The sequence below is a fragment of the Lepus europaeus genome, chromosome 4 (genome assembly GCF_033115175.1).
Source record: "Lepus europaeus isolate LE1 chromosome 4, mLepTim1.pri, whole genome shotgun sequence".
In the NCBI taxonomy this organism is placed as follows: Eukaryota; Metazoa; Chordata; class Mammalia; order Lagomorpha; family Leporidae; genus Lepus; species Lepus europaeus.
Window position 1 is genome coordinate 19,406,444 of NC_084830.1, and position 21,402 is coordinate 19,427,845.

At 46.0% G+C, this 21,402-nt stretch overlaps 2 protein-coding genes and 1 long non-coding RNA gene across 8 annotated transcripts in view; 2 read left to right on the plus strand and 1 right to left on the minus strand.

The window, feature by feature from the left end:
- Positions 1-1,513, plus strand: part of ATAD2 (ATPase family AAA domain containing 2) — an 82,538-nt gene extending 81,025 nt beyond the window's left edge. For both annotated transcript variants that reach the window (XM_062188032.1, XM_062188033.1), the window contains exon 28: positions 685-1,513. In XM_062188032.1, coding sequence (XP_062044016.1) covers positions 685-729 — 45 coding nt within the window. In that variant the 3' untranslated portion in view covers positions 730-1,513. The remainder of the gene's footprint in view (positions 1-684) is intronic.
- On the minus strand, positions 636-17,742 carry LOC133757543 (uncharacterized). Its single transcript, XR_009865689.1, has 3 exons — positions 17,492-17,742; positions 1,100-1,303; positions 636-811 (listed from the first exon to the last, which is right to left on the minus strand). It is a non-coding gene; the product is annotated as an uncharacterized LOC133757543 (long non-coding RNA).
- Positions 17,743-17,847: 105 nt separating this feature from the next.
- Positions 17,848-21,402, plus strand: part of ZHX1 (zinc fingers and homeoboxes 1) — a 29,081-nt gene continuing 25,526 nt past the window's right edge. For 3 of the 5 annotated variants that reach the window (XR_009865687.1, XR_009865688.1, XM_062188035.1), the window contains exons 1-2: positions 17,848-18,050; positions 20,136-20,253. The gene's annotated coding sequence lies outside the window, so the exon portion shown is untranslated. The remainder of the gene's footprint in view (positions 18,051-20,135; positions 20,254-21,402) is intronic. The other 2 variants (XM_062188037.1, XM_062188036.1) reach the window with 2 other exon arrangements.

The following is a 21,402-nucleotide window of genomic DNA, read 5'->3' on the forward strand; positions in this document are numbered from 1 at the left end:
AATTTTTTAATGCTCCTGTTGTCATATATTACTTATAAGATTGCTGAAGTTTTATTTAATCTATGTAAGAAATTAACTGATTATAAGAATTCAGAGACCATTTTTACTATGTGTAATAATTCTAGGTACAACTATTCAAAATTTCTTAAATCTAGAACTTCATTAGTTTGTGTTAATGAAGCTATAGTTCCTTTTTGATAGAACTACCTGTCTTTACATAATTTTACTTTATAATAGGTATTGAAGTGCTAATTTCTAAAAATAGTACAATCACATTACCAGTGCTTACAAAGTATAAATTGGTACCTGCTACATACTCACTAGTGTTTAATATATATGTATATATATTTTTAAATATAGTTGTATATATTATATATGTATGTGCGTATATATACATATAATAGGTGTATATATATGCCTATGAAAGTAGAATAGGGTACCTACATTGGTTATACCATACTAGTACCTACAAAATATAAAATAATATCTCAGAGTACAGCACTATCTTGATTATGGCTATTTGAATTTAACATGAACGTATCTTGGACTCATTTCAAAGGTATTTAATGAAATTACATCACAAATCAATTTAACAGTGTTATTTATAAAAGTAGATTTTTATTTTCACTATCAGATATGTAATGGATGTTAATATTACTTTTTTCTTTCTTATCCTTTATCTAGAAAATGGAGCAAGAGATAGAAAACTTCAGTTCTTCCAGATCATGATGTTATGGTATCCGATATTGTTTATGTTCAGTTCCTATTTAATTCACTTTACATGTCCACATAACTGATGCAAGATGAAATCCTGCATCATAAAGGAAAAAATTAATAGTAAAAGTATTTAAACTTTGCTGGTATTTATGTACATGTGTAAGGTAAATTACATATATAAGAGAACTGATAAATATTGGAAGTTTGCTTGAACAAGGCATTGTAATAATAGTTGAAATTTGGCCAACTGTTAATAAAGTTATTTTGATAACAGAAGTTTTATGGCACTTTAGAGTAATTAGCAACATTGAAATTTTTGTATTGAGCACTTTTAATTCTGTTCTTCCTAAAAATAGTTTACTATATCAGAATAGACACTTACCTAACCCTGTGTCCTTGCCATTCTTTTTGTCTTTTTTGTTTTCTTTCATGTCCTTCTCCCATCTGCTTTTAACATCATTGCTTGTCCACTTAAAGCCAGAATTCCAGTCATGATTACGGGAGGACCCTTGAACATCTTTTGACTCTACCACAGTTCTTCATTTAAATATCAGAAGTAATGTTTTTAGATAAACATTTTTATAATCTGAGTAAATAAAGATTTTTAAAATTTTTTTGTTTACTTTTATAATTATACTCATAACAATCTAATAACTACCTTGTTAAACATCTTTTTAATAGTACAGAGTTTTTATTTTGAAAACTTTCTATATTTCTAAAATTGTGTAGGTTATATAGATACATTTTATATGCAACTATATAAATACAAATACAAATTTTGTATTAATACCAAAAATGCATTTCTTTCTTAAAGCTAAAATCATCCATTCCCATGCATATTCTTTTTGGGGATGTTGGGGTGATAGTTTGTACAACCTTGTTTGAGGGGAATAAGTGAATGATAATATAAAATGAGAGATTCCAGATTCTGAAACAGTTCAGAATTAACCTGTCTCTTGTTGATTTATCTGAATATTGTAGTTAAAAACTTCTAAAATGCAGCAACTTGGGTATTTTAATTAGTAGATATTATCTTCTGTAATGTATCCAGCAATGCCAGTCACTGAGAAGATTTAAATATGTGTACATTACTGGAGATACACATATGTGCTCATTTTTGTTTAAGTTCATTATAACTTACTCTCCCAAATGCATCTTTTATAACCAGGATTTCATATTGTATGTACAGCTTGTATAATAAATTTTAAAGCTGAGAACTGCTTCTCAAGTTTGTTTCTAATTTTTTCAGTTTATTAAAACATACTAAAGATAATTTAGTGAAAAGTACAAAATCCATTCTTTCCTATGTTGCTGTGCATAATTTAAAATGCTGTTGACACTGTAATATTTATATGATGTGTGTGCTTTTTTTTTTTTTTTAAGAGAGAGACAGAGAGAAAGGTCTTCCTTTCTGTTGGTTCACCCCTCAAATGGCTGTTGCGACTGGCGCGCTGCGCCGATCCGAAACCAGGAGCCAGGTGCTTCCTCCTGGTCTCCCATGTGAGTGCAGGGCCCAAGCACTTGGGCCATCCTCCACTGCCTTCCCGGGCCACAGCAGGGAGCTGGACTGGAAGAGGGGCAACCGGGATAGAATCCAGCGCCCCAACTGGGACTAGAACCTGGGTGCCGGCGCCGCAGGTGGAGGATTGGCCAAGTGAGCTGCGGCGCCAGCAGATGTGTGTGCTTTTAACTACAAATACTAAGGTGCCTGAGTGCCCCCCCTTTAACATTGTGTGCAAATTCCGACATGGTATATCTGCATTCTTATGTAGAGTTTGAAACCTTGCTGAAATTGCAAGGTAAGAATGTTTTTTCTTATTTTTTGCTGAAAGGTGAAGTTCAGAGCAATTAAGAAAAAGAAAAATCATCCAGATTGAAAGTGATGTATTATATATAGAAAATCCTAAAGAACCCACAAAAAGCCCGTTAGATAGAATATGCAAGTTCAACAAAGTTACAGGATAGAAAATCAACATGCAACAATAATTTGTACTTAGTTAAGGAGCTCCCTTATGTTGGTTCTTTCCCCCACCCCACCCCCCACAATGCCCACAATGCCTTGGGCAAACACATAGAGCCAGGAATGAAATCCAGATCTCCCACACAGAGGCAGGAATGGGAGCCACCACTGCTGCCTACCAGGGTCGACACTGGCAGAAAGCTAGAATCAGAAGCTGGAGCACCAAATCAAACGCAGGCACTCTGATCTTGGATGTGGTCTTAACCGCCAGGCTAAAGGCTTGTGCCTAAAAACCAGCTGTGTTTCTGTAAACTAAGGAGAGCAAATTAAAACAGTTCCATCTGCAACAGTGTCTGAAACAATGAAACACCTTGGAATAAATTTTATCAAGGAGATGGATAACTTACACGTGGATACTACAAAATGTTGCTGAAAGAAATTAAGTAAGTACTTAAATAAACAACAGCTATTCTAAAGAACTCTTAACACTCACCAAAAATCCAGTGGATGTGTATGTTTTTTGATGACCTTGGTTTTTATGAGTACTGGTCAAGTTTGGAAGATATCTACTTTGTGCATATTGGGGATAGTTCCAGAGTTGTGAAGGTGGTCTCCCAAGGGCTTTGTGTGAACAATAACGTAAGTTATGAATTTAATACACTTGGAAGCATCTGGATTTTCAGGTAATGTGAGAAGACAAAAGAGAATGCAATCTATAGTTTATATTTTGCATGGAATCTCCGATAGGCTGAAAAAATATCAAGCCCCCCCACACACACACACACAAATCTTGAAATTGTGATATACAGCAAAACAAGAAAAAGAGGGGCAGCTGCTGTGGCATAAGTGGGTTAAACCTCTGCCTACAGCGCTGGCATGACATCCATGTAGGTATCAGTTTGGGTCCCTGCTGATGGCCTGAGAAGACAGTGGAAGATGGCCCAAGTCCTTGGGCCCCTGTATCCACATGAGAGACCCAGATGAAGCTCCTGACTCCTGACTTCTTATCTGCCCAGCTCCAGCCCTTACAGCCATCTGGGGAGTGAACCAGCAGATGGAAGATCTCTTTCTCTCTGTCAATAACTCTGCCTCTCAAATAAATAAATTTTTTTAAAAAAAATGGATTCCTTTTAATCCTGATTAATGTTTTTGTGGGGTTTTATCCTGGATCATCCCTGTGACCCTAAATGTATTCTGTGTCCCTGTAAAAGGGAGGCAGGAGATATCACACAGAAAAAGGCCATGCAGCCCTGGAGTCAGCCGCATCCTGCAGCCAGTCTTGAGGAAGTGGCAGCAGCCAACCTCTAGAGGCAGGAGGAAGCCAAGAACAGACTGTCCCCCAGATTCTGCAGGATCAGCCCTGCTGGTTCCTTGTTTTGGGGCTAATGATGCAGATTTTGGACTTAGGGCCTTCAGAACTGTTAGGAAATCTGTTGTTTTAAGCCACCAAGTGTGTGGTAATTGTTAGCATCTACAGAAAACTAATACACCCTTATTTTAAAAAACTAATATACCAGGCCGGCGCCGTGGCTTAACAGGCTAATCCTCCGCCTTGCGGCGCCGGCACACCGGGTTCAAGTCCCGGTTGGGGCGCCGGATTCTGTCCCAGTTGCCCCTCTTCCAGGCCAGCTCTCTGCTATGGCCCGGGAGTGCAGTGGAGGATGGTCCAAGTGCTTGGGCCCTGTACCCACATGGGAGACCAGGAGAAGCACCTGGTTCCTGGCTTCGGATCAGCGAGATGCGCTGGCCGCAGCAGCCATTGGAGGGTGAACCAACGGCAAAAAGGAAGACTTCTCTGTCTCACTATCCACTCTGCCTGTTTAAAAAAAAAAAAAAAAGAAATATATATATATATATAATACTAATACAGAACTAATTTCTGTAAACACAGTACCGCTCCCCCCCCCCCCCCCGGACACATCTTCTGCCTGCAGTAACTTTCCCCACCTACTCTCAATACTTTTCTCTTGCCACTTTAGGCATCGGAGGTGGTCTAGGAAGACCTCCTTGGCTAAGTTGGAGCTTTCTGATAATTTCCTAATGTTCCTCATTGTGGCTTCCCAGTGATGTGTACCCCGGTTGAGTCTGTGCTACCATGTAGGAGATGTAGGTTGGGTTCCCAGCTCCAGTTGATGAATCGGGGGGAATGAACAAGCAGTTGAGAAGCTAGCTCTCAACTTTCCTCCTCTCAAGCTGTTAAAACCTGGCTGCCATATTATTTATGTCTAGTCCTAAGGTCTAATCAAGACATAATCAGAACAGCCTTCGTTCAGCCTCTATTACCTGTTGCCCTTCCCTTCCAGGGTGGGATATCCCAGGTCTTCCTTTCGACAGGATCTCAATTCCTGACGGGCTTCACTGCAGTTTGCCAGTGACCAAGCGTATTGCAAAGGAGTACTGAAAGTTATCTCAGCGAACTCTCTGGTTTGCAGACAACTTGCTATCCCTCCATAGCTCCTCCTGGTATGATCACAGTCAGTTGTCTTCGTCAGTACAGCATCTGCTCTGTTTGGCTGTTGTTTCAGTGGCATGGTGTTACAGAGGCCAAGTAATTGGAGACATGACCATGTTGATGGTGAAAACTTACGGCACTGGGATTCTCAAGTGTATTATCTCAAGGTCTTGGGAATAGGAAGCAAAAATTCATCCAGTGAGTTAGTAAATACAGTAGTGAAGGGGGATACAACGGTACCCTTCTGATTTTTGCATTTGGCATGTGGGAGACATGGTGTAAAATACATTGGCTAAAACATAATGAAGATAGCTAAAAAAATTTGTGGAAAATAGAACTGATTTATTTGGTTCAAAATTTTGACATGTTGGGTAAAGCCTGCAGTGCCAGCATCCCACATGGGCACCAGTTCGAGACCCAGGTGCTCCCACTTCGAATCCAGCTCTCTGCTAAGGCCTGGGAAACCAGTAGAAGATGGCCCAAGTCCTTTGGGCCCCTGCACCTGTGTGGGGGACCCAGAGGAACCTCCTGGCTCCTGGCTCCGAATCAGCCCAGCTCCAGCTGTTGCAGCCATTTGGGGAGTGAACCAGCAGATGGAAGACTCTGTCACTGCCTCTGCCTATCTGTGACTCTGCTTTTCAAATAAATAAATACATTTAAAAATTCGCATGCATACAGGGTCTTCAAAAAGCTCATGCGAAATTATGAAAAATACTACATGGATTTTTAATGGCTGTAGCGGCCATTTGGGGGGTGAACCAATGAAAGGAAGACCTTTCTCTGTCTTTCACTGTCTAACTCTGCCTATCAAAAAATAAATAAAAATTAAAAAATAAAAGTGTACTCTTGATAACTCCATGCTCTCGCCCCTCCCATCCTCTTTCCACCATCTTTCCATGCCGCCATGGTGGTGTGCATGAACGTCCTGGCCAATGTTCCCAAGAGCATCAACAGTGCTGAGAAGAGGCAAATGCCAGGTTCTTGTTAGACTGCTCCAAAGTCTTGTCAGGTTTCTAACTGATGATGAAGCATGGTTACATTGGCGAATTTGAAATCATTGATGATCACAGAGCTGGGAAAATTGTGAACCTCACTGGCAGGTTAAACAAGTGTGATTGTGAACCTCACTGGCAGGTTAAACAAGTGTGATCAGCCCCAGATTTGACGTGCAGTTGAAAGGGCCAGAAAAATGGCAGAATAATATGCTTCCATCCCACCAGTTTGGTTTCATTGTACTGACAACCTCAGCTGGCATCAAGGACCATTAAGAAGCATGATGAAAACACACAGGAGGGATAATCCTGGATTCCTTTTCTAGGGATATAACATGTGCATACAAATAAAAGCTCAATGGACAAAAAAAAAAAAAAAAAAATGTACTCCTTGGGACTAGTGCTGTGGTGTAGCAGGTGAAGCTGCCGCCTGCAGTGCCAGCTTCCCTTGTGGGTGCCAGTTTGAGTCCTGGCTGCTCCACTTCCAGTCCAGCTCTGCTATGGCCTGGGCAAGCAGTACAAGATGGCCCAAGTCCTTGGGCCCCTGCACCCGAATGGGAGACCCAGAGGAGGCTCCTGGCTCCTGGCTTTGGATCGGCACAGCTCTGGCCATTTTGGCCATCTGGGGAATGAGCCAGCAGATGGAATCGCTCGCTTGCTCGCTCTCGCACTCTCTCTCTCTCTCCCGCTCCCGCTCCTCTCTCTGTGTAACCCTTTCAAATAAATAAATCTTTAAAAAAAAAAAAACAAAACTGGTTACATGAGCCAGTGTTGTACAGTGGCTTAGGCTATCATGATACTGCATCCTATATCAGAACTCTGATTCAAGTCTTGGCTGCCCTGCTTCTGATACAGCTTCCTGCTAATGTACCTGGAAAGCAGCAGAGTGTTTAGCTCGCTGCCAACCATGTGGGAGACCAGAATGGAGTTCCTGACTCCTGGCTTCGGTCTGGCCCAGCCCTGGCTGTTGTGACCATAAGGGGAGTAAGCCAATGGGTGGAAGTTCTCTCTGTGTGTGTATTTCTTCCCCATTTACTCTGCCTTTTCTAATAAATTTAAAAAGACACTGGTCAGAGTACCTGCATCCCATATCCGAGTACCTGGGTTCAGTGCCTGGCTTCAGCTCCTGACTCCAGCTTCTTGCTCGTGCAGACTGTGGGAGGCAGCAGTGATGGCTCAAGTAATTGCGATCCTGCCACTCATGGAATTAAGATAAATTTAGGAGCAGGATTGAGTTCCTGGCTCTCAGTGTCAGGTAGCTCAATCCCAGCCATTGACTTATGGGGGAATGGGGCAACGAATGGGGGTTCTCTCACTCTGTCTTCCAAATAAACCTTAAAAAATTTTATTCTTAATTCTTTTTTTTTTTTTTTTTTTTTTTGACAGGCAGAGTGGATAGTGAGAGAGAGACAGAGAGAAAGGTCTTCCTTTGCTGTTGGTTCACCCTCCAATGGCCGCCGTGGCCGGCGCACCGCACTGATCTGAAGCCAGGAGCCAGGTGTTTATCCTGGTCTCCCATGGGATGCAGGGCCCAAGCACTTGGGCCATCCTCCACTGCCTTCCCGGGCCATAGCAGAGAGCTGGCCTGGAAGAGGGGCAACCGGGACAGAATCCGGTGCCCTGACCGGGACTAAAACCTGGTATGCCGGCGCCGCTAGGCGGAGGATTAGCCTGTTGAGCCACGGCGCCGGCCTTATTCTTAATTCTTATACTAAGTTTTGATGCTTCTTTCTATAGTCTGGATGCAAGTCCTTTATAAGCATTGCAGATACTTTCCCCCAGTCTGTGACTTTTTTTTTTTTAAAGATTTTATTTATTTATTTGAGAGTTAGAGTTACAGACAGTGAGAGGGAGACAGAGAGAAAGATCTTTCTGTTGGTTCACTCTCCAAATGGCTGCAATGGCTGGAGCTGAGCTGATCAGGAGCCAAGAGCTTCTTCCAAGTCTCCCATGCAGGTGCAGGGACCCAAGCACTTGGGCCATCCTCCACTGCTATCCCAGGCCATAGCAAAGAACTGGATTGGAAGAGGAGCAGCCGGGACCAGAACCCGGCACCCATATGGGATGCCAGTTCCACCGGTGGAGGAGTAACCTACAGCACTGGCCCCCGGGACTTGTCTTCTGAACATCTTAGTAATACATATCAAAAGGCAGAAGTTTTTAATTTTAATAAAGTAGAAATTCATTATTTATAAATCATGCTTTTGATATTTAATCTTTTTTTTTTTTTTTTTTTTTTTTTTTTTTACAGGCAGAGTGGATAGTGAGAGAGAGAGAGAAAAGAGAGAAAGGTCTTCCTTTGCCGTTAGTTCACCCTCCAATGGCTGCCGCGGCCGGCGCGCTGCAGCCGGCGCACCATGCTGATCCGAAGGCAGGAGCCAAGTGCTTCTCCTGGTCTCCCATGGGGTGCAGGGCCCAAGCACTTGGGCCATCCTCTACTGCACTCCCTGGCCACAGCAGAGAGCTGGCCTGGAAGAGGAGCAACCGGGACAGAATCCAGCGCCCCGACCAGGACTAGAACCTGGTGTGCCAGCGCCGCAGGCGGAGGATTAGCCAAGTGAACCATGGCGCCGGCCTGTTTTCTATAAGTTTTAGCATTTTTAAGTTTTATATTTAGAACTGTGACAAAAAGTCAATTTTTTAAAAGATTCTATTTACTTGAAAAGCAGAATGATAGAGAGAGAGGGAGAGACAGAGAGAGCTTCTATCCACTAGTCACTTACCGAATGTTTGCATTCCAGATGCCCACAAGGAGTAGGGCTGGGTCAGGCTGAAGCCAGGAGCCAGGAACCTAGCAGGTCTCCCACATCATCTGCTTCCCAGGTGTGTTAGCAGGAAGCTGGATCTAAAGTGTGGAGTAGCCAGGACTCAAGCCAGGCAGTCTAATATGGGATGTGGGTGACCCAAGCAACAGCTTCAGCCCCTGCACCAAATGCCCACCCTGAAACTCAGATTCTTCACTACCACCTTGAATAAACCAGGTGCCCAGTCATAGCCCTTTGACATTCAGCATTCTGGTATGTGCCACTGGCAACCTCCTCTAAGCATCTGTAGTCCTCCACCTGAAGGTTTTCCCATGAATAGCAGACAGATAAGAATGAATGGCCTTGGGGCCAGCACTGTGACCTAGTGGGTAAAGCTCCGCCTGCAGCAACGGAATCCCATATGGACACCGGTTTGTGCCCCAGCTGCTCCTCCTCCAATCCAGCTCTCTGCTATGTCCTGGGAAAGAAGTAGAAAATGGCCCAAGTCCTTGGACCCCTGCACTCACATGGGAGACCCGGAAGAAGCTCCTGGTTCCTGGCTTTGGATCAGCTCAGCTCCAGCCGTTGCGACCATTTGGAGAGTGGACCAGCAGGCGGAAGACCCATCTCTCTCTTTCTCTCTCCCTCTGTAACTCCACCTCTGAAATAAATAAATAAAATCTTCAATTAAAAAAGAAGTGAGTTCAAGGCTGGCGCTGTGGCAGGGTAGAGCTGCCACCTGTAGTGCTGGCATCCCATTTGGGTGCCAGTTCGAATCCCAGCTGCTCCACTTCCTATCCAACTCTCTGCTGTGGCCTGGGAAAGCAGAAGAGGATGGCCCAAGCCCTTGGGCCCCTGCACCCACGTGGGAGACCCGGAGGAAGCTCCTGGCTTCAGATCAGTGCAGCTCCAGCCCTTGCGGCCATCTGGGGAGTGAACCAGCGAATGGAAGACACCTCTCTCTCTCTCTCTCTATCTCTCTCTCTCTCTCTCTCTCTCTCTCTCACTCTCTGCCTCTACCTCTCTCTGTAACACTCTCTTTGACATAAAAAAAAATCTTAAAAAAAAAGCATTTCTTAAAAAAGAAAAGAAATGAATGAGCTTGGTGAATAACGCTCCTGTTCACTGCCTCTTTAGAATATCTCTAATGTGTGCTCTACGCTTAGATTCTCCCTTTAGTTGAGTCCTGAGTCCCAGAGCAATACCCTGCTTGAAACTACATTTCAGCTCCCTTGCCCTTTCTCACTAAATACTCATAAACCATTCACTTTATGTCCTTTACTTGGGCTCCACTTCAGGGGGAGCCTAACCCAAGACACTCACTCCCTTTGTAAAAGAAAAACATGAACTGTTCTGACAATAATAAGAACATTTTTTTTTCATTTTCCCAGCCATTGAACTACAAACCAGCATTGATGTCCTCAATATTTTATTATGACAGCATAACCATTTTATTGTTCATTTTCTTCCCATTTTAAAGATTGTTTTATTTTGTAGCAATGTTATGTTTTGATTCTGTTTTTGAGAAGAAGAATCTGGAAGCTTTGTTTAGGCTCTGTAATTTTATGTGCAAGGGTTGGAAGTGAGATCACTACATTTGAGCAGTCAGCCCTGCCAACATCCCAGCTCTGGCGAGGAGTCAGAGAACAACACTTAACATGCAGCAAGCGGCTCTTGGAATACTTCTACCTTCAGAGCACATGCGGAATCAAAATGATTTGAATGTCTGCAAGACACGGGACTAAAACATTTAGTGGGCCAGAGAGCCAGACGTGGGCACCCTGGACACACGGACCCCGTGAGCCACAAGCATTAGGCTAAAGGACCATTGTGAAGCTTCAACTGGCTTGCAGATCGACGTGGGGGAAGAGGTGGGGCAGCGCTCATTTCAGTAGATAATGTATTCATGAAATAATTTGGAAGCTGATTATGTGTGATGAATCCTAATTATAGCAATTTGCTGTAGTGAATATTTCAGAAAATCATATTTAAAAAAAAAAAGCTTTCTCTTTACTCAGGAAGAAAAATAAGATGCCCCAGTCTCATGGTCTGTAATTGTTTTTTCCATGCAGTCTACCTGCCTTATACTTAGGACCACAGCATGTGTGTGTGTTTCTGTTGCTTCCTTAAATTTTCCCTAAGTCTCTTTCACCACCCTGCTGGAGAGAAAATGTAAATTGCCACCCTCATTCAGTTTCCTTGGTTTCCTCTGAACCTTCACCTCACAGCTGATGCATGAACCTAATCACTAAAATGCTAACTAAATGAAAGTGTCTATCTCTAAAATGTGATTTTCTAATATTCTTAGACCAAATCACCTTTCAGGAGAAGAAACAGAAATAACTACACATTTTCTCTCATCTAAAAATAGCCAACCTGGAAATACCACTGAAATGTTTATAGTGGCTAGGAAGTAAAAAAAAAAAAAAGAAAAGAAAAAGGATAGATTCTTATCTATATTTTTTAACGTTTCTGCCATGATTATACTCCCTTGATAATAAAAACATATAATAAAAGTGTTAAAACAACTTTAAAAATAATATTAAAATTATTTTAATTATGAGATGTGTAATATCTAAAGGAAAGCCCCAAAAGATCAGAAAAAGTATCTAAACAAAGATTGTAGATTTATTTTATTTGTTATATCATCCTTCAACTGCCTTTGGACAAATATTTTCTTTTTTCTTTTTTATTTACTTATTTACCTGAAAGTCTGAATTACACAGAGAGGCAGAGAAAGAGTCTTCCATCGACTGGTTCACTCCCCGAGTTGGCCACAACGGAGCTGTGCCTATCTGAAGGCAAGAGCCACATTTCTTCTGGGTCTCCCATGCGGGTGCAGGGGCCCAAGGACTTGGGCCATCTTCCATTGCTTTCCCAGGCCATGGCAGAGAGCTAGATCAGAAGTGGAGCAGCCGGGACTCGAACTGGTGACCATATGGGATGCCGGCACTGCAGGTAGCAGCTTTACCTGCTATGCCACAGCACCAGCCCTGGACAAATATTTTCAAGAAGATTGTTAAAAGGCCTGTAAATTTATCTGTGTGATCAGAAAGAAGGGTATGTTTGTAATATGAACTTAGTATTACATTTCCTTGATGGCTGTGAATTGTGTATCATCCAGCTATGAAACAGAGGGGAAAATTAGTTTGTTTCAAGATTTATTTATTTGAGAGAATTACAGAGAGAGAGGGAGAAACAGAGAAAGAGAGACTTCCTCTGGTTCACTCCCCAAACGGCCACACACCCAGGACTGGGCCAGGCCAAAGTCTCGAGCCAGGAGCTTCTTCTGGGTCTCCCATGGGCCATCTTCTGCTGCTTTTCCAGGCCATTCGCAGGGAGCTGAATTGAAAGTGGAGCAGCCAGGACACGAATTAGCACCCATATGGGATGCTGGCATTGCAGGTGTGGCTTAACCCACTATGCCACAATGCCAGCCTTGGTCTATATTTTCAATTTATAACATTCATAGTTAAAATGAGATCAAGGGGGCCGGCACTGCGGCATAGCAGGTAAAGCTGCCACCTCCAGTGCTGGCATCTCCTATGAGCGCTGGTTCGAGTCCCGGCTGCCCCTGCTCTCTGTTATAGCCTGGGAAAGCAGTAGAAGATGGCCCAAGTGCTTGGGCCCCTGCACCCGTGTGGGAGACCCAGAAGAAGCTCCTGGTTCCTAGCTTCGGACCAATGCAGCTCTGGCCATTGTGGCCAACTGGGGAGTGAACCATCAGATGGAAGCCCTCTCTCCCACATGGGTGCAGGGGCATAAGAGCTTGGGTTATCTTCTGCTGCTTTCCCAGGCACATTAGCAGGGAGGTGGATTGGCAGTGGAGCAGTCAGGACTCGAACCAGAACTCGTATGAGAGGTTGACACTGCAGATGGCAGCTTAACCCACTGCAGCCCAGCGTCGGCCCAAGTATTTGTTAGATCAGTATTTCCAAAGTGAGGTCTCCAGCTCACTTATATAAGGATCACCAGTTGCAGATCAAGTGCAGGTTCACAGCTTCATCCAAAATCCATTGAATTAGATTCTGACAGTGGAGTCTGAGAATCTTTTTTTTTTTTTTTTTTTTTTTTTTGAAACACACATTTCTTCTATCCAGTGGTTCACTCTCCAAATGCCCCAATGGCCAGGGCTAGGCTAGGAGCTTGGAACTTAACCTGAGTTTCCTGTGTGAGTGACGGAGACCCACACACTTGAGCTGTGTTACCTTGTGCCTTGCAGGGTGTTTGTTAGTTAAAAGTTGGAATTGAAACCACAGCTGAGGTACTGGCGCTGTGGCGTAGCAGGTAAAGCCACTGCCTGCAGTGCTGGCATCCCACATGGGCACCGATTTGAGTCCTGGCTGCTCCACTTCCAATCCAGCTGTCTGCTATGGCCTGGGCAAGCAGTAGAAGATGGCCCACTGGGGAGTGAACTAGCGGATGGAAGATCTCTCTCTCTACCTCTCCTTCTCTCTCTATGTAACTCTTTCAAATAAATAAATAAATCTTTAAAAAAAAAAAAAAAGAAAAGAAAGAAACCACAGCTGTGACTTGAAGGCAGACATCCCATATGGGATGTGGGTGACCCACACTGCATCTTAATCCCTGGGCTAAGTGCCCACCTCCTAAGGACCCATTTTTAAAATAAGCTCCCCAATAACTCTCACACATATTAAAATGTAAGGACTGTTGTCTTTCCCGGTTGCCCCTCTTCCAGGCCAGCTCTCTGCTGTGGCCAGGGAGTGCAGTGGAGGATGGCCCAAGCCCTTGGGCCCTGCACCTGCATGGGAGACCAGGATAAGCACCTGGCTCCTGCCATCGGATCAGCGCGGTGCGCCGGCCGCGGCGGCCATTGGAGAGTGAACCAACGGCAAAAGGAAGACCTTTCTCTCTGTCTCTCTCACTGTCCACTCTGCCTGTCAAAAAAAAAAAAAAAAAGACTGTTATCTTAGATTCCTCTGCTAAGATTTTGAAGCACAGTGAATCACTTTTCTCACTTTAGTATTGCTTTCTATTTGGGTGTTACCCTAGGATTTTTTGTGTTTTAAGATTTTAGGTTTAAAAAAATTACTTTTTTTTTTTTTTTTAAGAAATAGCACTGACACATTCACTAAACTTTTTGGTGTAAATATTTATACACCAAGGAGTGAAATAACCCATATGACAACAAGATTAAAATACAAAGTGTGTCAAAGTGATACTCCTGGAATAAATACTGAGAAATCAATTTTTCCTTCGTGTTTTTTGTTTTGTATTGATAGTAGTATAGTCCCATATATGGTGTACTACTCGATATAGAAAGGGGAGGAGTGGAGTGGGGAGGGCATTTTATAAGTAGCAAGAATATCAACTTTTTAAAAAAATTTTTATTTATTTACTTATTTTTGACAGGCAGAGTGGATAGTGAGAGAGAGACAGAGAGAAAGGTTTTCCTTTTGCCATTGGTTCACCCTCCAATGGCCGCTGCAGTCGGCGCATCGCGCTGATCTGAAGCCAGGAGCTTCTCCTGGTCTCCCATGCCGGTGCAGGACCCAAGCACTTGGGCCATCCTCCACTGCACTCCCAGGCCACAGCAGAGAGCTGGCCTGGAAGAGGGGCAACCGGGACAGAATCCGGCGCCCCAACCGGAACTAGAACCCGCTGTGCCGGCGCCGCAAGGCGGAGGATTAGCCTGTTGAGCCACGGCACCGGCCAGAATATCAACTTGTTTTTTACTTTCGCTATTCTCCTTATTATTATTATTATAGAAAACACAAAGAGGAAAATAAAATGACTGGACCCCGAGTGGATTCTGAAACTGTTCAGCCTGCAGTAGCTTCAGCAGGAACCTTTTGTTTACCTTCTGGAGTGGCCATTGAAGAAAACCGTGGGAACATTCCACTAGGGCTAAATTCTCAAGTTCACCTAACCATGGTTAAAAGTTTAAAATGTCTCAGGGTGATGTCTTTTTGGCAGGCCTGTTTCATGTTACCATGTTTTTACAAGGCCTTTTTTTTGCAAAAGAGAGAGAGAGAGAAGAGAAAAATAATAACAGAAGGGAGCCACTACAAAAAGTGCTGTCGGAAGTCTGTTCCTCAGAGGATACCAGCACCGAGAACTTTTTATTCAAAGCTCTTCACTTCCTACAAATATTTTTTCTCATTTTTTTTTACAAGGGTGGAAGAGGCTCTGAATAGCAAAAGCGCTGCGCTTTTTAAATCCGGCTGAACGACTTCTCATCTCTAACAGTACTGAAGATTTGCCATCCCAGTCTGTGTATAACAAACCGCACAACATATGCATAAAAAAAAATCTAGACTCTCCTAATTGTGCCAGTCCATGGGTAGACACTTGCTTCTGGAGCCACGCAGCTGTTAAAATCAGTCATATTTACAATTTTTATAAATGAATTTATTTTAATACAAACAAGTTACTCTGCAAGCATGATCTCTAAACAGATTTATGTGGGCTGGCACAATCTGCGATGCTAAACATACATTCATACTGCTTAAGTGTGCAACCAGACTTGTCGAGTGGCGGTGAGAACAGTCTTGCTTTGCACAGGCAGACCAAATAGTTCGCAGCAACTTAAACTAAGGACATTGTTTTCAGCACTGTGCCATGGAATTTGTTTTCATGGACAGAACTGCCCTGTAGGCGTGACCTTACACTGGCAGGATTCTGGGCTGCTGGCACTGGGCAGTGAGCCAAGGAGACAGCTCAAAGAGAGAGGGAGGTGACTATAAACTGGGGTGTTAAAGAAGAGGCGGAGGGAAAGGAGCAGGAAGATGAAAGTAAGAAAAGGAAGAGAGCCTGCTTCTGCCAATGCGCACCCTGGAGGCAGGAGGTGACAGGCAGGCTCGGGTGTTTGGGTCACTGCCACCCAGCTGGGCGACCCGGGCTGAGTTCCCGGCTCCTGGCTGCAGCACAGCTTAGCCCTGGGTGTTTGGTGTGTGGACCAGCAGATGGGAGAGCTCTGTCCCTGTCTTTCAAATCCTTGTTAAAAAGAAAAGGAAGAGAGGAGAGAGCAGTGAAGTTTATCTGCATCCCCGACATCCTTAGAAGGGTCCCTCCTTGATCCCTTGTCCCCCCACCTTTGACTTCCAAGCATTTCTATGGTCAGGGTTTTTGCTTGGCTACTAGATTGTAATAAACTCCTGGGAAACAGGAATGTCGCCTAATTTAGCTTTACTTCTCCCACCGTATATGGCGTGCACTGGTGCTAAAATAAATAAATAAAAAGCCTAGGGGCCGGGGCTGTGGCATAGTGGGTAAAGCCACCGCCTGCAGCGCTGGCATTCCTTATAGGCGCTGGTTCAAGTCCTGGATGCTCCACTTCCGATCCAGCTTTCTGCTATGGCCTGGGAAAGCAGTAGAGGATGGTTCAAGTCCTTGGGCCCCTGCACCCACGTGGGAGACCGGGAAGAAGCTTCTGGCTCCTGGCTTCGGATCGGTGCAGCTCCGGCTGTTGTGGCCAATTGAGGGGTGAACCAGCAGATGGAATACCTCTCTCTCTCTCTGCCTCTCCTCTCTCTGTGTAATTCTGACTTTCAAATAAATAAATCTTCAAAAAAAAAAAAAAAGCCTAGTCGTTAAATCTATGAACAAAAGAATAAATTTCTCTATTTTAAACATTTTCATCCCTAAAAGTCGCAGAGGTTCTTTGTGGGCGCAGCACCGTCCCTAGGGGGCGCAGAGAAATGTCAGGGCCCACTTTTTCTCCAGCAGTTCTTTGATCGGTGCCTGGGTACTTACATGGCGAAAACCCTATCATTTTATATTTTTAATTGATATTAGAACAGGATCCTCATAAACGACTCTCTTCACCTTCATACTACTACTGCCTTACACTGGTTCCTTGAATTCGTGCGGGCAGTTTACGCTGTGAGTTTAATTCCCAGCGAGGTAAGGCGGTGTTGACGCTCCGGGTGTAAGTCCAGGGCGCTGGACTGAGGTCCCTCTGCTCCCACGATCGGTCAGCCTCGGCGCGCACTGGGTGACTAAACCCACTCACAAAACGCTGGCGGACGCCGACGCCCACAGCCGGCCTTTCGCTCGGCGCCACGGCGGGTGCTAGGATTCACGCGGCTCCAGAGCCCGGCTGTCCAAGCACAAAAGGTCCCTGGCGGGGCTGGGGGCGGGGAATCCACACCCCGGCGCCAGAGAGCGCGCTCCCACGCCCAGGCCCGCGAACCCGCGCGCAGCGGCCCCAGGCCCGGGCGCCTCTCCCGGCTCCGGCCCGCCTGCTTCGCCGCAACGGAGCGAAGCGTGCGGGCAGGCACTGGGACGCCGGCCGGTTTCCCGACAGCCCGGCCGGCCCCCGCCGCGGGGCCGGACCACAGCGAAGCGGTCTGGGTTTGCAGGGCAGGACTTGGACGGCCTCCGGGAGTGACGCGCGAGGGGACGGGGAGCAGAGGGCGGCTCCAAAGTGAGGTCCAACTGAACTTTTCGGTGGCCGCGGGACCGGAGGCAAGAAGAGGTGGGGCTGCAGTGACAGGGGCGAGACCGCGGTGGACAAGGGGGTGGACGCCCGGCCTCCCAGAAGGGCGGAGCTGCCACTGACAGTGGGCGGGGCGTCCGCAGGGGGCGGGGCTTGAGTAGGACGGCCGGCAGGAGATGGGGCTGACGGTGACAAGGGGCGTCTCGGTGAGGAGACCATGCCTACCTCTCCGGTTCCGGCGGCGACAGCCTTCTGGACTGGCCGGAGAGACGACGAGGCTTCTGCCGACAGCGGGCGGAGCTATCGCTGGGCAAGGGGCTGGGCAGTTAGGGGACCCGGGGAGGCGGGGCTTCTCCTGACAGGAGGCGGGGCTCCAGCTGACAGGAGGCGGGGCGGCTCCCTGGCGCCTGCGGCGCGCCAATCCCCGGGTAGCTGTTGGGGTCGAACCCCAGGGGAGCTGCAGGGTCCGGGTGTGGAGAGCCCGGCGCGGCGCGGGGTGGGGGCGCGCGGAGGGCGCGCGCGCGGGAGGGCCCCGCCTCGGCCGGCTCTCTCCTCCCCCTCTGCCCCCGGACGGCCGCGGGGGCGCGCGCCTCTCCTCGCACCCCTACCCCGGGTCCCCCACGCTTGGCCGGGCAGCCAGAGCTGCTGCGGCTGGTCCGCGGGGCCGGCCAAGTGGTTCCGGGTTTAGGGTTCACAGGTCAGAGTTGACTCCCTGAAAAGTGCAGCCGGTTTGAAATGCAAGATGGCGGCGGCGGGGCGCTGAGAGGCGCGGCGGCCCCTGCAGGTAGCGACTCGACGAGCGGGCCCGGACACCCCAGGCTGCGGGAGGGGAGCGGAGCGCGGAGCTCTCGGCCGGCCGGGAAGAAGCGAGCGGCGCGGCGCGGCGCGGGCCGGAGGAGGGCGGCTCGGGGGCCGAGACCCCGGGGGCTGAGCCCGATCGCTGCGGCGGGCGGCTGGGCGGACCCGGCGCGGGGCGCTCGTGGGGGAGGGACGGGGCCTGGCGCGCGACGGAGTCGCCTCCGCGGAGGTCCCCGCAGCCTGCTTCGCGCTCAGGGGCTCTGCACGGTGGAAGGACTGGGGGGCGGGCGTCCTGTGAGGGAAAAAATCTCAGCCTCCGCGTCGTCCCCCCGCTCGAGCGAGCATTGGGCAGCTGGGGGCTGTTGAGCGGAGTGAGGGCTTGGGTTTCCCCGGGGACGCCGCGGCCGGGGATGGAGGCCCCCAGCAAGGTTGCGGGCCCTCGGGGGCGTGTGGCCGCCTCGTGGGGCTCGGCTTCTCGGAGACTGGGAAGCGATTTCCTAGCTGGGGCTGAGCGCACTGGCTTTGGGGTTGGCGCCCCGGAAACCCTTCCGGGGAGGGCTGCACCCCTAGTTCAGGGACGGCTGTGCCTCCACTTGGGATGAGACTGTATTAAGATGTTCAGGAAGGCCTGGGATTTGGGGCGGGTGGGGGGAGTTGATTAAAGAGGATGGAAATGCTGTGTGGCCTTTTCAATAGACAGAACGGGGGTGGGGCTGGGGGGGGGTGGCGGGGGTGGGAGATTGGCCTAGGAGATCCTCCACGCTTTAGGGCCTGGAGGCGGCCAATTGGAGGGGAATGTGAGCGGAACGTGGGTTAATGGCAGGAAAGAGCCCTGGGGGATGCCCTAGCCCTGTGTATTGGCACCAAAGTTCCAAGGAAAGGGACTTAAAATTCTTTGTTCCGGTACGCCACCCCCACCTCCGTGGGCAACAGTGAGGGAAGAGCAAACCCCCCCCCCCCAGGAGGCACAGATTTCGCTGGATCCCTTAGCTCAGGATGGTGATCAGACCTCTTGGCATCCGAGAGAGATTTAGAAGAGCAGAATGGGGATGGAGGAAAAAGGGGACGGGATCTGGCAGAGCAAGAAGTCCGCAGTCGTCTGCCGTCATGTCACCCCGATTCGTTTTAAAAAAGATGAGAAGAGCTCATCTGAGAGAAACATGTCAGGGGAAGGCTAGTTGGGACTTCATGATCGATTGGGTTGCGATTCGTGAAACTTGAAAGAAAGAAGTAGTTCCCTTGGAGGTTAGTTTGATGGGGAAAAAGGAAAATCACCAGACTGGGAAAGGTGCTGTGGCTCCTGGTTAGGGAGGAGGACGCAGGAGTGTGGCTGTGGGGTTGGACGTGTGTGCCTGTGAGGGCGAGTCCACGTAGAAGTGCGCCTTGAGATTTGTCCCTGTTGGTCTTTGTCTGAAAGCTTCGACTTGTATTACATGGTGCTCCGTGAATCACCTTTGTTTCTGGAAAGCCACCCCGATTTCATGCTGGTAGTGAGGAGGAACCGGAGCTGGGTTAACAGGAACGCTGCCGCTGGTACACCCCTAGGTTACTGTAATTTCTGAAGTACCAATTCTGACCCCTGATGTTAAGCAAAAGAAATTTGAGTGCTGCCGGTGACAATAGTGCGGTAAACAGGATGAAAACGAAGACAAGCTTTTGTGAATATTTTCTTCTGAGTTTTTCTCTCCTTCCGCTGAGCATTTGAGGACTGTGCAGCCTAATTTTAGACAAAGTAAAATGCACAGCGTTCGGTCCTTTCAATATAAAAATGGTAGCATTTTATTTCTCAATGAAGTTTTTTGTTAGAAATATCTGTTTACTAAAGATTAAAATGAGAAAATGAAAATTAAAATAAGATGGATAACTGATGAGAGCTATGATTTATTTAGATTCCTCGAGCCCTCCTTGTATTTTCCAAAGAGCTTCAGTGTCTTTATTGAAAATGTTTTAGAGACAGTTAAAGTATGACCTAGTTTGGAGCTTCACATTTGGAACATTACTGTACAAGTGTGCTGTTCTTTGGTTTTCTCAAAGTGCGTGTAGCTCCAGTTTTATGTTCGATTCTGAACAGATCAGGCCGGGTGAACCAGAGAAGCATTGATGCCAGATGGCTTGTGGATGGGCTGAGGCCGAACACATAAATGTGCCTTTGCGGTGACCGTTCCTTCGTAGATGTCTTTCCCTTGTGGGTGAGCTTATTTCACGGGGTTTGGAGAGTTGTTCATGAATGATGTAGCAGTGGTTTCACCTTTAATGATACTTGTAAGTTATTTTTGTGGGTAACTGTGAACAAAGTTTTACAATTATATGTTAATTCAAATAGCATAAGGAGGTGGTTCGTTCGGAACATTTTTCTCCCTTTTATATTATATTTCACTTTAAGGTGGGAAAAGGATGTTACCATGTATCACATATTTTCTTTCTTCTGTTAATTGGACACAAAATGTAGCATTTAAGACTTAGTTTGCTGTTAGTTATGACTTAATACTTAAGTAAAAGTGCTCTTAAAATGACTTAAATGATCACAAATGTAGTTGAGGAAGTCACCCTTTTATTTGTGCTACAGCAAAAGAGTTTACTCGAATATTAAGCATGTTGAAAGTTCTGTATCTAATCTAGTTTTTAATCTAATATCAGAGTCAATGCAATTATTTAGGGAGGGCTTTGGAATGATATGTTTTTGAAAGTAATTTAAATGTATTTTTAAAATCATGACTAGCCTTTGAATAAGAGCCAGTGTTTCTGTAATGTTACTAATGTATTTTATTGTATCTTTGCTGCTCTGATATATTTGTAGTGATGAGTAATCAGATTTACATGGCTGAGGTTGCTAATTTAGATTACTTTTCTGGATATACATTTTCACTTACATTTTGGAAATCTGTATTTTATACGGTTTATTTTTAAAGTAAATGTTAATGTGTAAATTTTTATGTAGTTGCCAGGTTTTGGTTTTAAGACACTTAATCTTGGCATTTTATGTAGTCAGTATTCCATAATGTATTCACGAGGTATAAAGTAGAAATGTGTATATGCATGAAGATCTATAACAGATATATACCCTTGGCCTAAACAAATGTACTGTTCTCTGGAAAAGCAGTTTATAGGACTAGTTTAAGAATGACATTTATTCAGAGGAGCTAGTTAAATAATTTTTAATGGAGGATTTTTATTTTTACTTTTTAGATTTAGATTTTTAAAAATTCTATCAATGCTTATGTAACAAAACGTTAAAGTGGTAGGTGTTTCATAAAGATTTATCATTTTCAATTAAATAAAACTCTTCCATTAAATTTTGGTGATTTCCTATTTCCTACATAATTTTTACTCCCACTTTC